This window comes from Gopherus evgoodei, chromosome 4 (genome assembly GCF_007399415.2).
Source record: "Gopherus evgoodei ecotype Sinaloan lineage chromosome 4, rGopEvg1_v1.p, whole genome shotgun sequence".
Taxonomy (NCBI): Eukaryota; Metazoa; Chordata; order Testudines; family Testudinidae; genus Gopherus; species Gopherus evgoodei.
Window position 1 is genome coordinate 65,368,671 of NC_044325.1, and position 17,154 is coordinate 65,385,824.

Here is a 17,154-nt window from a genome sequence, read left to right on the forward strand (position 1 = left end):
CACAATAAAGATCGTAATGTCATAGAGCCTGGTTCTTTTGCATGGCTAGGAAGAAATGCAGCAGAGAGTTGTAAATCTTGAATAAAACATAAATTTTTAATAATGTAAAGCCTGTTCATGACAACAATAAAGTGAATGGCCATGTTTTGAAATGTTTCAGTTCATATACAAGATGCTCTTTAACAACATTGAGGCCTTAGTTTTTGTTAAATTGACTATTGCAGCACCTCATGCAGGGCAAAGAGGGAACGTGTTGAGATTTTGACCTGCAAGTTTTTATTTGCAGCTGCTCGACCCTCACCTGGTGGTGTGTTCACACAGTTTGTGATGAGTAAAGTTGGAGCTCTGCAGCAGAAGATTCCTGGAGTTAGCACACCACAACCCCTGACAGGGCCACAGAAGTTCAGTGTCAGGCCTACACCTATAATGGTCGTCACTCCAGTGGTTCCTTCAAGGCCATCTCCAGTTTACTGCACTGTCTCTCCTCCCATCACTACAACTACCACCACCTCTCCAGTTGCTTTAGAGAGTGTTACCACTGTGGCATCATCTCCTGTGACCACTACTGGCCATACAAGAGCTAATGAATCTACCCACTCTCCTCCTGGCATTGCCATTACTGGTGCTTCTGAAACATCTGAAACCAGCGCCTGTACTACTGTCTCACCCACTACCCCTACAGCCACTGTGAACATAACGAAAGCAACTGGAATGACTACACCAGTAGCGACCATATCATTTCCTAAATCTGTAGTAACTACAACAACCATTAAGCATCCTGTTCCTACCACCACCTCATCCCCAGTTGTGGTGATAACAACTGCAGTCACATCCATGGTGACCACTCCACCCTCATCTGTTGGTTCTGTTCCTATTATACTCTCTGGAATTAATACAAGTCCATCACTGAATCCAAGACCAGGTAAGGTTCAGGCAGTACTGGCTAATTGTTGCCCGAAACACCGGTTGCATCAGAATTGGAATAAGTCTGCAACTGTACAGTTCCATCAGAGAGAAAATAGTGGGACGAGGCAGCTCAGCGGAGTGGGGTATGGAGCCTTCATTTCTTAAGTTTCTGCTTTGAATTCAGGTCAGGCTGTTAGTAAACAGAAACTGTAGCCATGTGATGATTGTTTGCTGGGTAATATGAAATGAGTTGGTGGTTTCAGTCCTTTTCCTAGCTGATAAACATCTTATCACAAAACCACCACTACAGCAGTTGACTCTGATTGGTATACTCATTGTAATCTTGGTAAAAAGGCCAAAAACTAGGCACGGAAGCAGATAATTACCCTCTCAGTCCATGAGTCTTCCGTGTGGTTGAGGAGATTATTGATAGATTAGAGTGGAGAAGATTGTACTGCTCTGGTCCATGCTATATGTGTTTTGTGGATAAATGGAGGATGTTGAAATTACATATTATAAAATAGTTTTTTTAAGGGATATTGTTAGTTTAAGAATGACACTTCTGTCTGAAAACATCTTAGCTATTTTCGTACAAGTAAAGCCAAATGATTTATGTGATTGTTTCTGTCAAGGAGTATTATGAATCCTATTGTGAATCCTATTTTTGTACTAACTTTTCAGAAGATGGTGGTTCTCAAACTACAACTGCAAGCCCCCAAGGGCTGTCTTCTGGAACAGAGAAGCGTGGGGGACCCCGGTTACTGCTGATTCCAGTGCATCAAGGTTCTCCTGCTTTACGACCCCTCCATAATGTGCAGCTTGCTCAGGGTCATAGGATGATCCTGCAGCCTCTCAGGAGCCCCGGTGGGGTAAACCTGTTTAGACATCCCAATGGACAGATCATCCAGCTTGTTCCACTGCATCAGCTCCGAGCTGCTGGCACTCAATCCAACATTCAGCCAGTCATGTTCCGCAATCCAGGTACCAAGTCTTGGACATTCTTTCCTGATTCTTCAGTGTATTGTTTGGGGAGTAAATCTTGTAGCAGATCGACTTTCCTTTGTCATGTGCCCCTTTCTCCACTGAAAGTCAAAGTAATTGCATAGAACTAGTACAGGACACTAGGATTATTTGTGTTTTGAGATTTCACTACCACACTGCCAAGAAAAAAATGCCCATAATGTGTCTTGCTTGTGTAGGTTGGGAGAGGAAAGTATAATCATTCAGATATGATGTGATATAGGATGAAATATCACTTGTCTTAAACTGAAAAAGTGTTGTCAGTACTTCCTTTACCAAAAATGTAGGAATTTTGAGCACTAGCTAAAGACTTTTTTATGTCTAGCAAAGGGTCAATATACTATCTGCAGCATTATATTAAGGAAATCAGATTGATCGCTTTGGTGAGTACAGATCTGACCATTTGCCACTAGCCAAAATTGTTTTGACAAAGAATGGCTTTTTAGATTAAATGAAAAAAATTGTTAAAAATTAATTTTTCATCAAATTTCAGAACTGTTCATTTTGTTTTGGTGAGGAAAATTACACTATTTTACATTTTAAAGAAGAAAAAGAGGGACAAGTAAAGAAAAAAGTGAGTGTTCCCACCACCACCAAAATGAAATGAAATATTTTAAATTTGAATTGTTTTGAAATTTTCTGACAAAATTTGTAAATGAAAGAAAGTTAGTTTATTTTGAATTGTTTTTATGAAAACTTTTACTCACCAGGTCCAATAACCACCTTTTCAATACATTGATGAAACTTGTGCATTAACTGCCAAAATATGGAAGAACGTGTCATGTGTGGAAATCTTATGGTAGCATACCTCTTATACAGCACTAGTTATTTTATTGAAATTCTGTGGTTTAGTACTTCATTATATTATAGTCCTTGGAAAAAGATCTGTCTGCTTCAATTTATATAATATCAAATACTAAAATCTGGAGGAGTGATTCTAAGAAATATTGATTGTGGTTCATCTCTCTCATAGGGTCTGTTGTAGGAATCCGGTTCCCTGGGCCCTCTAACCCTCCTGAGACACCTGTATCACTTATGTCCTCCACTTCTGTTACTTCGGTTTCCCCTGCCAAAAACCCAGCAGTACAAACAGTTGGATACAAGTCTGCACCTACAGCTAATTTGGTCACTCAAGCATCATCCATCCTTCCGTCAGTACCCAGTTTTGTGTCACAAGCAGGCACCCTGACTCTGAGGATCTCTCCTCCAGGAGCAAGCAGCATTGTAAGTCAGGCAGGCTCTGAATCTAAAATAATGTGTAACTCAGGTGGTCAACCAACTAATGCTGCCAATCTCATACCCCTTCAGTCTGGCAGTTTTGCCTTGCTTCAGCTCCCAGGACAGAAGTCTGTCCCAAACTCTATTCTTCATCATGTTGCATCCCTCCAGATAAAGAAAGATTCCCAGAATGTAAGCCAAAAGGATGAGTCTAGTCCTACTAAGCAGCAGGAGCCTGAAAAGGCTTCACATTCAGAAGATGTAGAAGTCATGGAGTCAGAGGTAACAGTGTCAGATAGCAAACAAGAGGAAAATGAGTTGCCATCAGATCAGTCAAATGGTACTGAGGAGTCTGCAGCTGATGTGATCCTATCTGACAGAAACTTCACTGCCTCAGAGATGGCTGAGAAGGATCCAGAGATGCTGGAGGATTATGCAGATGACATTCCCAGCTTCCAGCACGATGTTTCTGCCGATGTCATATCATCAGATCACTCATACATCAGTGAGAAGCCAATCAGTGAGAAAATCAAAGTGATCACTGAAAAGAAAGAGGACTCTGTACATTCTGAAGAAGTATTGGAGGAAGTTTCAGATAACTCAGGAACTATTTCAGAATTACTAGGTCAAGCAGTAGTTGCTCCTGCAAATACTGCATATCCAGAGAGTCCCAGGGAGCAGGAAGAGATGGCACTGTTAAAGAGCCATGTAGAGGAGTACACGAGCACTGTAGAAGCAGAGAGTCCAGATACTGAACGGGAGGGAAATGCACAGCCACAGAAAAAAGAGGAAGAGAAGGTGAATGCTGCACAGTCAAAGAGTCCTCAGGAAAAGCAAGAGATTTATGCACAGCTGGAAGGCAAAGACAAGCAGCCGGAAGGGACTCAACCACTTGAGAACCAAAAAGTGCTCCAGGAGAGCACTGCACAGCCTGATATAAAAAGGAAGGAATGTGAGGATGTTATAGAGACAGAGAACATAATAGAGGAACAGGAAAATAAATCTGATATCATTTATACCAAGGAACATGGTAATAATTCAGGGGAGATGCGTGTGGGAAGTACAGATGAGTGTAAAAAAAATCTAGATATTCAGGAAAAACTTAATGCTCCTAACGAAGAACAAGGCACCACTGGTTTTCAGAAAGCAAGTGAAAATGCTAAGGATAACTCAATTCACGTCAACAGTTCTTGGAACAGAATATCTAGTAAGACAACTGATTTAGACAACAAAAGTAACACCGAGAGAGAGAACAAAGTTGAGAAATCTGTTAAAGGTTATTTCCTGACCCCAGAACAGAGATCACAGGAACCCAAACACCACAAAAAGGGTTATACTCCTGCTGTTGATATTACCATTGATGATGTGGAAGAGGAGGAGGAAGATGATGATGAAAAAACTGATGATTCTGCTGATGAGATGCTGGATGGAGCTTCTGATTTCCAGAGTGAAGAGGAAGTGGATGTGGAAAAATTGGTGAGTATCTATCTCTTTTAAAAACTAAAAATTCTCTATTTTTTAAAGATAAATGACTTAAAAATTCAACAAACTACTCATGTGTCCAGGCACAATAGGCGCCTAGAAGGCTTACTGGTAGTTAATGTACTGGTCTTCTGTTACTTCAGAAGACCTGTATACAGGTCTCAGGTGAGAATATTATTGGTTTCATTCTAGTTATGCAAACTCCTGATACAACTTGGCACTATTAGTGGCATTTCTTCTATTTGAAAAATTCACAGGACTGGAAATAGAGTTGTCTGTTTCAAGATAAGGATTGGGATGAATTGGCAGAGCTCTGGTACAAATATTGCTCATTGCTAGGACCCTACCAAATTTTGATCAGATTCATGGCCAGAGGATTAAAAAATTTGTCAATTTAGCATTTTCAGATGTTTACATCTGAAATTTCACAGTGTTGTAATGGCGGGGGGGTCCTGACCCAAAAGGAGGTCATGGGGAGTTGCAATGCTGTTGTGGGGGGGTCATGGAATTGCCACCCTCTTTCTGTGCTGCTGAAGGCAGCAGCCACGGCACTTCCTGCAGCCAGGGCAGATTCCCAGAGGTGGGTCTGATCTCCCCTGTGCTGCTGGGAGCCTTCAGAGCTGGCAGCAGCCACAGAGCTTCCTGCAGCTGGCGGGAGGTACCTGAAGGTGGGTCTGATCTCCCCCTGAGAGCAGCCTTGCAGAGGAAGAGGAAGTCCTGTCCCTCCCCAGCCCAGCAGACTAGCAGCTGGAGCCTGGTGAATGGTCGGAGCCCCTCGCCGGGGCACTTCCAGCCCTTCTCCCAGTCTCTAATAGCTAGATTTCACAGGGGAGGTCTGATTTTACAGTCCATGTCATGTTTTTCATGGCCAGGAATTTAGTAGGGCCATACTCATTGCTGCCTTGCAGTATATAGGTTCAGGCGAATTCTGTTTGTCACCTTACAACAGGGGTCAGCAACCTTTCAGAAGTGGTGTGCGGAGTCTTCATTTATTCACTATAACTTAAGGATTCACGTGCCAATAATGCATTTTAACATTTTTAGAAGGTATCTTTCTGTAAGTTTATAATATATAACTAAACTATTATTGTATGTAAAGTAAATAAGGTTTTTAAAATGTTTAAGAAGCTTCATTTAAAATTAAATTAAATGCAAAGTCCCCCGGACCGGTGGCCAGGACCTGGGCAGTGTGAGTGCCACTGAAAATCAGCTCTAGTGCCACCTTCGGTATGCGTGCCTTAGGCTGCCTACCCCTGCCTTAGAACATAAGAAATTTTAGTATAGTGAAAAAAAATCTGGCCCAACATGCCAGATCTTTTGAATTCCATTTTAATTTCGTCTTCCTGCCTTTCCACCATATCCCTTGGTCCATTCTAGAAACAAGTATTAGATGTCTTTTGAACTCCTCCTTTAGTGTTGTCTTCCCTAGTATGTTATTTCATGTCTATGAAAGAGTTCTGCCCAAGCTCCCCAGTTGTTTAGATGGCTTAGTACTTTTGTACTCTTACTAGGTTATAAATAGTATCTGTCAATTTTATCAAACCTTTTAAAATAATTTTTTGTTTTACTGTGAGAATAATCCAAACTCCTTTTACATCTCTTCATTATTTGATTTGTCACACATATTATCTTTCATTTGTGTTGTCCTACACTAAATCTTGTAATACCCTCCCTGTGGAACAGTGCTCAGTACTGCATTATAGTGTTCCTGAGGTGGTCTTACAAGTGCACTGTACTGTAACAGCATTCCTCAAACTGTTAATACAGCCTAGTATCCTTTTGTACCGCTGCTGTGCACTGGAATTTGATTTTAGTGATTTGCCAATGGTCTCGTCAATTGACAGTAGAGGACTTTCCTGATTGCTAAACTCAATGGGTGTTTCATTTAGCATGTGTCACCTAAACTATCCAGATTCATTAGAGTTTAATTTTAATTTTTTTCTCCTTTCTCATTTTGCCTCCAAGTTTAGTTTATTGTACAGAGCTGGAGATCTTGTTTTCAGCTTTCATTCATATTACTTGCATATATATTAAAATATCCCTAAAACCAAACCTGACATTGTTTTTCAGAGATGTACTGATATATAAAGTGGGTATGTGGAGGAGTGGGTGTTTTTGCTTATTTTGATTTTATTTTTTCTTGTGTTTGAGGGGAAGTTGTGAGGGAATTAAAACCAAAAAAGAGCTAGTATCCGGGTATTTAGCTTCATTGTGATACAGTTGTGCTATATCATTTTCCAAAGTCTTTTTTACTGTTTTATTATGATGTGACCGCCATCACTCCATAATTGAGATTACAACTAAGTTTTAAAAATAAGCCTGATTTTTGTGTTTCTGCTTCCAGATTTATGTGTTAGGTCTGGGGGCAATTCTATAAAATTTGGAATGACTTGGGCAGTGAGTTCTTAGATCATGGTACCCAAGACACAGAACTCTTAAACACAGTTTCAGAAGCCTTCCATTAAAAATAGCCTTTTTATTATTTAAAAAAAAAAGAGAGAGAGAAATAAAACTGTTTACTGGACTCCCCTAGCTGATATCTGGTGGTCATAACCAGGTTTTAGTCTATTATTGTCAAATTACACAGGCTCTTAACATTTTTCATTAGTTATCTTGCTCGAGACTGTCTGCTCCAGTAAGCTTAGTTTAGCATGGTAAATGCCTGTTGAGAACTAAACTTATTAAACTGTAAATAAATTAAATAAATAAATAAATATAACCTTTTTTCTTACTCTGTGAGGTCTACTTCTGTAATCTGGTCACTAGGGAGGAACAAAGGGAATGGTTTCTGTCAAAGGCTGAGAGCAAGTCTGCGCTACAGAGCTACACCGGTGCAGCTGTGTCACTGTAGCGCATCTGGTGAAGAAGAGCGATGCCAATGGGAGAGCGCTCTCCTGTCAGTATAATTACTCCACTTCAGCGAGAAACATAAGATATGTCAGCAGGAGATGCTCTCCCGCCAGCATTGCTCCAGTCCGGATAGCATGAGACTTGCATCGCTTAGGGGGCTTTTTCACACCCGAGCAACATAAGTTAGATCAATTTAACTATTAGTGTAGACCTGCCCTCTCAGAAGGAGTCCAAAAAACCTCATAGGGGTCTTTTGAGGTTTCCTCCTTACTATTGAACTAAGGAGGTGATCAGGAAAATGCCTGTGTGCAAAGCCCATATCCGGTCCTCCCCTCCCTGCAGAACTCTTGAGGACCTCTGGTTAAGTCCACCTATAGTTCATCAATGGGGAACCTTGCTGCTGCAAGCCACAAGAGGTATGCCGGGTGGAGAAGGAAGGGAAGTGTTAGTGCTTCCCCTCTGCTTTCTCATCTTATATATCTAAACTTGCACTGGAGTGCCCACTCTATATCTGGACCACTGCAACTGACAGCTCCCCATGCTCTTCAGTAAAGTCACTTGCTCCGCCATATCTTCGTACACCCTTGCCTTCCAGAGATCCATTCTTCTCCTATGAGCCCCACACCAGGCACCTAGTGGTTTGTAGTTGTGGGAGTGCTCCGGAGTAATTAATAGGGGATTTGCTAGAACTTTCTTCCCTTCACCATCCTAGGAAGACCCTGTAGATCCCAGCAGCGTGATTCCCCTCTGACAACCGTAGGTTTGGTGAATGAGACAGGGAGGAGAGAGTGTTTTTTTTGCTGCCTTTTCTTGCACCAGTGAGGTGATCCTGTGTGTTCCCCTTACCACCCTACATCTCTTTGCTAATAATCGCCCCTCCAGGTCTGAATCGCAGGTGAGGATCAAGGAGGAAACAGTTTTCTGGCTAGAATTCATGGGAGGGAGGCCATATGGATATAGAGGAAACGAAAGTTCTTTGAGCATGTGTTAATGTGGATCCCAACATGGGAGCACATGTACCTCATGTGCGAAATCAGTGTCTTTTGAATAGCAGTGTCTGTCAGGGCCATGCATGTGCGCTCTGCTTCCTGTGCCCATACAAGTGCATAAAGCATGGAGTGGCTGTGACCCTGCCTCAGTTCTTTCGTGCTATCTATGGCAGCAAAGTGGAACCTGGCTCCCTAGTTTCTTTACTCTGGCTAAAACTCTTAATGCTTTTTTCAGCATCTTCAGAACTCTTCTGATCTACTGATATACAACCACCTTGAACCTCCTCAACTTATCTGGATTGATTACTGATGGTCAGATATCGCCCCCATCCCCATACACCCCTTCAAAAGAGCTCCTCAACATGGCTGATTGAAACTTGCGTGCTTCAAGTCCTGTCTGTCCTGTGATGGACAAATTCCTTTGAAAGATGGACAAAGCAAGTATCTCTTCTGTTTAGAAGAGGCCATTATACCAAGTAGATGTTAAGTATGCCTATCTTTCTCTGCAAGAACACATAAGTAATGTAACTCATGGTTGAAGCTTCATCTCTTGGAATGATCTATGAAGGTCTCTTCAGATCCTATGAACGTAGGCTGCAGAGTCCCAGCAGGACAAACTAACTTCATGCTGTACCCTGTCTAATGGGCAGGCTACCCCAAAGACCAACACAGAAGATGGCACTGAGAAAAGATATGGCATTAACACTGACACTCCACTGGCATTGCAAACATGGTGCTAAAGCTAATACTGAAGTTAGACTGTGCCAAACACGGGTAATGAGTCCAGGCGGAACTCTGGCCCTTCACACAGTGACAGACCATGTAAAGCCTCTGAAGACAAATCCACCAAGACCTGCATAGAAAGCTGGTGATATGGAGCAGCCTGTGGTGCAGAGGAAGACTCCTCTAGCACTGACCCCAGATCTGGCATGGCATCCCTCTGTATCATTGCTTCTAGAAGAAGAGCCAGGACTATCTTCAACACTGAGGCACCTACCAGCACCGATACAGACTTCAGTGGTGTCTCTAGGGGAGGTCTTACTCCTCTTCTTCATCACCACGGCATATGTTCTCACCATCTTAGCAGAAATACTCTCCTCTATGATCTGTGATCAATGTCGTGGAGAGGCCTGCCAGCCCTCCCTACACGATTTGATCACCATCCTTACAGCAACAGCATTGGACTAGTCAATACCATGCTAGCCAGCTGTCTTGCTAAGGCATGTCACTTTGGCCACATGTTGGGCTTACTGGGTCTGTAATCTCAAACTGCTAGGAGCAGGTCTCCCATTTAAGAAATGTCACTTTCCCCATCAGCTTCTCTGGTCAGATCACCTATGCTGGACAGGGAGGACCACCAGGAAGAACCAGACATGGAGGTGAGCCACACCAACATTCTGCTTCACCACCAAAGGAATTCTCATCATTGTTGGCTGATGAAGCTATGTACTTGGCACCAATACTGGCACTGGATGACTACAAGTCATTCCAGGAGCTCCTTATGAGAACAACAGAAACTCTGTCATATCTGAGAAATGTCATGAGTTGATCAATATTTTGACAATTGCTAGTCTGTTTAGAATCACTTGTCCCGTAAATCAGAGACTGTTTGGACTCTGTTAAAGCCTCCTGGCAGACATCAACCGCTATACCACCTATGGTAAAATGAGTAGAAAAATGGTACCCTTGAACTAGCTTTGAGTTCTTCTATGCTCAGCCCGAGTCTGGGCTCCTTGGTTGTGTTGGTAGTACAGGAAAAATCTAAATTGAACAAGAGTACCTCTAAGGACAGGGAACTCAAAAGACTCAACCTATTTGGAAAGAAATCTTATTCCTCTGTCTCCCTATAACTTTAAGAGGCAAATTGCCAGGTCCTACTGGCCAAGTATGACTCTTTAACTTGGGAAAGGGTGACATCTTTTTAATTGAAGTTCACACATGACAACAGGGAGGAGTTCAAATACTCATACCTTCTTGTCAACTGTTTGAAATGGGCCACCTTGTTTACATTGGCCTCATTAACATTACAAAAGTGATTTCAACTCCTTCTTGTCAGCTGTTGAGAATTGCTTACTTCCAACTTAAATAGAATTGGCTTGTTAGCACTGACCCCCCCCCCCCCCGCCACACACACACACTTGGTAAGGCAACTCCCATCTTTTCATATGTTGTGTAGTTATACCTCCCTACTGTATGTTCCACTCCATGCATCTGATGAAGTGGGTTTTAGCTCATGAAAGCTTATGCCCAAATAAATGTGTTAGTCTTTAAAGTGCCACAAGGACTTCTCATTGTTTTAGAGAAATAATTAAGGATTGTACGTTCGTGGCCAGGATCTTACAGGCGGCAGTGGTTGCCTTTCACACTGCAACCAGATCCATGACCCACAGCAGTAAACATGTACAGAGTATTATCTTCAAGTATTGGGCATACATAGGGAGTTGATCAAGGACCTAGATTTGAAGGCATGGAGTTAATTGAGCAAGCAAACTGATAGCACTGTGCTCCTTAAAAGAATCTGAAGCCACCCCATGGTCCCTAAAGTTTTACAAGCCAGGCTTGTGCCACAAACTGTACCATCCTTAATCCCAGTCAAGACAAGAGACATCATCCTACCTGCTTTCCTTTTGAGCAGTGACACATACAAACCACTCTTCTAACAAGTCAACAAATTTGACAGGACTGTCACGTAAAATCCAGTCCAGAGAGTATGACCTTTGAAAGCTGCTTCACCCTGTTACACTGAGCTTGGTCTGCCATAACATTGGACAGATGAATGAGATTATTTAGAGATCATCAACCAGGGCTGCTCCATCCGGTTCCACTCTTTACCTCAGTAGTTCTCAAAGTTTTGTACTGGTGACCCCTTCTGCATAGAAAGCCTCTGAGTGTGACCCCTCCTTATAAATTAAAAACAGTTTTTTTATATATATTTAACATCATTATAAATGCTGGAGGCAAAGCAAGGTTTGGGATGGAGGCTGGCAACCTGCAACCCCCCCCCATGTAAGAACCTTGTGACCTGCTGAGGGGTCCCAACTTTCAGTTTGAGAACCTCTGCTTTACCCCCTACCCAGCTCCCTTCTTCATCCCCTTCAGGGACTCTTCTGACAAGACCATCTTGCAAGACTGACTTTATTGCTTCATCTAGTAAGCATAGAGGAGTTGCCATCAGACGTCAGGGGAAGGTGCTTCTATTCCCAGTATTTCCACATCCCGAAGAAACAAAAGGGTCTTCATCCTATCCTAAGAAGTTTCAACAAATACACACTCCATCTCAGTTTCAGATTACTAACATTTTGCCTCCATCATTCAATTTCTCTAAGTTTGTGGCTCTTACTTAAAGGATGCATGTTTTCGTATAGCTATTCATCCAGGCCTCAGGAGGTACCTAAGATTCATGGTGGGGCCCCCTCATTACCAGTACAGGGTTCTATGCTTCAGTCTCTCCCTAGTACTAAAGCTGTTTACAAAATGCTTGACACTAGTGGCAGCACATTTAAGGAGAAAAGGAATCCGCATCTATCTGTACATGGATGACTAATGAGATTCAGGTCCCAGCAGCAGAGTACATCCTCTCCCTGTTCTCCCAACAAAGATTTCTAGTGAATTACAAGAAATCGTCTAACATCATTGCAGAAGATAGAGTTCCTAGGACTCCTGGTCAGTGAGAGCTTACCTGCCAGAGAACAGGTTCTGGTACCTTCAGTTGAAAGTAAAGGACCTAAACTCAAATGCAACAATTGTGCGCACATCTGGGACTACTAAGCCATATGTTGGTATGCACACACTTGATGCTGCTTGCTAGATTTCACCAATGGCTCTATCTTTTCACATCCCACAGTATCCAGATTACTCAGAGTTTTCCTGTATACTTACCTACCTCTTAGAGCTCTGGCTCCTACTTGGGATCAGCATCATTCTCTTTAAATTCATGGAGCCTCTGATTGTTTGATAACGTCACTTTAGATGGTTACGATGGTTTTCCTGGTAGCTGTCTCCTCAGCACAGAATATCAGTGAGCTCCAAGCCCTTATGGCCAGACCTCCTCATGCATCTTTTCATAGGAATAAGGTAGTCCTGAGATCACACCTTGTGTTTGACTTTAAGGTGATCTCACAGTTATGCCTAAATCCAATCAATCAAACCCACCAATGGCGTTCTTGAAACAACACTCAGTGCTGAGAGAGAAGAAACTACCTAGTGTGGACATTTCCAGAGCCTTGCTCTGTTATTGTTTGAATGATAAAATAGGAGCTGATGCACCTCCTTCCCGCTATCCAGAGTGGACACTGCCTGCTAGTCATTTACAGAGGGCACCCATCCAAACTTATTGGAGAAAGAGAGAACAGTTCCTAGTACAATAATGAGTTATTTGAGACGATGTCATCAATGCGGATTCCACAATCTGCCCATCATCCCTGCTTTTTTGAGTCCTCTGCTAACATGCATCTTAAATTGTGAAGGAACTGAAGGAGGGTCAGACGCCCTGTGCTTTGTGCCTTTGCATGGGAGGACAATGAGGCACAAGGTACATGCACAGTCCCAGCAGACACTACTATACAAAATACTCCACTCTTGTGCGTATGAAGTACTAGTGTCAGTGGGATCCAGATTAATTACAGCATCTCAGAGAACCACAGTTACAATAGGGTATGTAACTGTTCTCTTGCTGGGGGCATGGATGGGCTGCCAGGAGCAGGAGGATCCATGTAATTAGAGTGTGCTTAGTAAAAGGTTTGAAGTGTTTAGAGGGGCAGAGGGAGTACTAATGCTTCCCTCACTTCCTCACCACCTTCCCTTGCAGTTCTGAGCTTCTCTTCTGGTCCTTGCACTCCCTCCTTCCCCCACATATCCTGTCTTTCAAGCTCTGAGGCCTCTCTTTTTTGTGTGTGTGTGGGGGTGTCCACTGGGGCGGATGGCGTTAGAAGTATCTTCAACAAGCTCTTTTGAGCCCTTAACAAGCCTCACTAAAGGATTGATATGCTTATCCAGATGGAACCCTTCTCTTGTGCAACTCCTAATGCTCACAGGTAATAAACTACCCTCCTGAAGTCCTTAGAAGGTGTGCATTAGTGAGGCCTCCTTTCTGCAGATGTCAGGAAAAGGGGAAGGAAGCCCTCCCATCCCCAAGCTTCCTTTGCTGACTAGTTCTCTGGAATGACTATTATTTTTCTTTAAGGAAAGTTTCGTACACAATGTATTGAAGGGAAGTTGAGGTTGCAGGCACATTCACATGAGTGGTTTGCAGGAATATTACCTTTCAAGAATGTTAATAAACCTCAAATACTGGATATCTATGAAATGCAGAGTTAAAGTTGCACTTCATGAACAAGGTACCCAAACTACCTTAACTGTACTCCTATAGCAACATCTTGGAAAAAAAATCATATAAATTTACTAGTTTATGTGTGCATAATGAAGACCTTTCACTTTTATCAGAGGCCACAAAAACTAGAATCCCAGTTTAGTTGCATAGTTGTTGGATCAGGGTGGATTTGATTTAAATCAAATTGTTTTAAATTATGATTTAAAGGAAGACTCGATTTAATCATGGATTTCTACATAAAAGTGCATTCTTGTTGGTTGTTGTAACCTCAGTACGTATTCTTCGCAACTTAGAGATGTAGGTTTCATTTTTAGAAAGTACACACTATACATTTTTAAGTGAGTTATTTTGAAAACTTTTCAGATTAGTTTTACAACTGTATCAGAAAATGAATGATTGTTTTGGTTATTTCATTTACCAAAGGTAATTGAAGCAGATAGTTCACCTCCCAAAGACTTCATAAATATCTCCAATTCAACAGGTTAATCATTAATATTTGGAGGATTTTCTTGCCATGCTGTATTAGGAGGAGAACGTCACCAGACAGTCATTTAAATTGTTTTATTTAACTAAAACAACGTTACGTATTCTGGATTTTTCTTCAACAGCAAATATATAATATTTTAACAAAACAAGCATGTGAATTTTTGAGTTTAGTTAAACAGTCAAGTTTTTTTTAAATCAGGTTTGTTTTTGTTAAAATTGTTTTTAACTAAAATAAATTAAATATTTAAAAAAAATTAAATCAACTACGTCAGCCAGATCAACATGAGAAACTTAAAATATTGGCTTCTGCAGCTAACTCAGTCGTCTTCACCTTCATTTCCCTGTTTGTTCATAATCTGGAAAAGAGAAACAAGCTTTCCTGCCTTTTCAGGTCCCAAATGATTTCTCAATTTGGAATGAATTAGTCCAAAGAAAGAAAATATTCTTTCTACCCCGGCAGATGTTAAAAGTGAGATTATCATTTCAACAGTTTCTAAATCCAAGTGCTTAAGTGACTTCCACCAGTTCACTGGTGTGACTTTCTTTAAAACAGCATCAGCAAACATATATTTCTTGAATGGTTCACCCTTAGCTCTGAAGTTTATTATAGCTAACATTATGGAAGGATGATTGCTGGATGTTCATGTCACAGCCAACTCCTCTTCTTCAACAGTTAAGATTTGACCCTGGTACCGAGTATTGAGAATATTTGCAAGAAAATGAGTTGGAGATAGTGCTTGTCCTATTTGTTTTTTTAATGCTTGTAATTTAACTCTGTCATTGCATATTTCTCTTTTTAAGATCTCACTCAGTTCTCCCAAATTTCTGCAGCATCAGCAATAAAACAGCTGTTTATCTGCATTTTGTTCAAGGCTACAGAAACAGGCTTCAGGGTACTCAGCATGTGTTCAACATTTCTTTTAAGTCCAATGTTGAGAACTTTGGCTGTGACAGTGCCATCTATTTTTTCACAATTTTGTTCACAAACTGTCATCAGATTAGGCCAGTTCTTGATATAGTGCTCAAAACAGTCCACTACTGAGTTCCATCGCACATCTTGTGGGAGAGTTAGCTTGGTTCCTCCCACTTTTTTCAGAGCAGCTGCTGCAAAGTGGTTGTTATGGAAGTATTTTGCAATTTCAGCAGCATTAGCCTTTATTTCTGGAACACTGAAGTCTTTGGCTAGGAGGTGCATCAAATGAGCACTGCAACCCTATGTTATTAGCTTGGGACTCTCTCTTCTAAATAATTTCATCTCATCTAGGATACATTTGCAGCATTGTCTGTGTCCAAGCTGCGTACTAGACATCTGAATTTTTTCCACAGTTTGTTATAGCGTTTACTGCTAGTTCTTGTATGTATTCTGCTGTGTGAGCATTTCCTGATGTATCAGTTGTTTCTGTAAGGAAGACATTTCCTTCTTCTGTTGTCACACAAGCACATACAATAGGATCATTGTGGATATCGCTCCACCCATCAAGACTCAGGTTAACAATTTTACCTTCTAGACCTTTTGCACACTGCTCAATGTCTATTTCATACACTTTATCCAGCAATTTGCAGCGACATCTGCTCTGTTGGGTGGACTGTATCCTGGTCTCAATGACTGAACCATGTTAATGAAGTGTGGGTTCTCAGTCGCGTGGAATGGAGAGTTTGTTGCATAAACAAACCAGGCAATTTTTTTGTCAATTATCTCTTTTTGTAATTTGCTGGTTCTTATCACAAACGTATCTGTGGTTGTTTCTGGATGATGGAGATATATTTTTCTTTTTGCTACAGGTGATATTACTGTGGCTATGTGACATACATGTTGTGACTGAAACACTATCAATGGCAGATAACTCTGAAACCATAGAAAATTATGGTGATCTTGAAGGTGGATAGTCTTCAGAATCCTGTATGTTGAGGATGGATTCTCCTAAACAAAATAAGTCAATGCAGTTATTTAATAATTATTACCATACTGCTGATTTAGCATAACTCATTGCATTCACGGACACTCAGTGCGACTTCAAAGGTGAAATTGTAAAAGGAAGATTTGCCTATTTCAGCTATTTATTTTTTATAACAACTGCATCCAAAATCATAGTACCATAGAGTAACAACTATATTTTTTGCTCAAACATGAGAATTCAAGACTAATCCAGAAGGAAGACAGGCAGTCCTTAAGAAAGAAGTATGAAATAAAAAAAGTTTACCAACCTGAAGATCCTGCATGTTCAGACATGTTCCTTTCATCATCTTCAACGCAGCTTCCTCCTGAGAAGGAACACTTCTCATGATGATGTTTCATTTGGGCAACCAGGCCTTGCATTTGTTCGTTGCACTATTTGCATTTTGCATGCATGCTTGTCTTACCCACAGGTAGAGGAACTTCATTAAAATATTCCCAGGCTGGGTCTCTTTTACAGCCTGCTGACATTCTAGGTTTTCCCTTCTAGTGAGAGAATGGTTTGGTAGATCTCAAATCAATGAGAAAAAAGACCTCAAAGCTTCTGGAATATGCTGCTAAAACAGTTTCTGTTTTGTTTCTACTGCCTGTCCCTCCCTTCTCACATTTACCTCCAGTCTTCTTCTCCTTGTCCAGATCTATTCCACCCCCAACAATCTTCTATTCATTGAACTTTTTGAAACTTTGCACTTTTAGAGGTAAGGAGTTGACTCTGTGTTCACAAATTTGCAGCGGGACAATAGGGTTGAGGTCTGTTATTGTTCACCTCTATATATTCTGTGCGAAAGGGGTCACCAGTACAAAAGTTTGAGAACCACTGGAGTAAAGAGTGGAACTGGATGGGATAGCTGTGGAGGATAATCTCTAGATAAGCTCATTCATTTGTCCAAATTCATGGCTCATTTTGGTCAATTTCACGG

The 17,154-nt window shown here is 41.4% G+C and overlaps 1 protein-coding gene across 7 annotated transcripts in view; it reads left to right on the top strand.

Annotated features, from left to right (window-relative positions):
- MGA (MAX dimerization protein MGA) overlaps positions 1-17,154 on the top strand; it is a 100,635-nt gene that overhangs the window by 60,593 nt on the left and 22,888 nt on the right. For all 7 annotated transcript variants that reach the window (XM_030559542.1, XM_030559538.1, XM_030559544.1 and 4 more), the window contains 3 exons: positions 287-922; positions 1,588-1,887; positions 2,900-4,620. In XM_030559542.1, the coding sequence (XP_030415402.1) occupies positions 287-922; positions 1,588-1,887; positions 2,900-4,620 (2,657 nt within the window). The remainder of the gene's footprint in view (positions 1-286; positions 923-1,587; positions 1,888-2,899; positions 4,621-17,154) is intronic.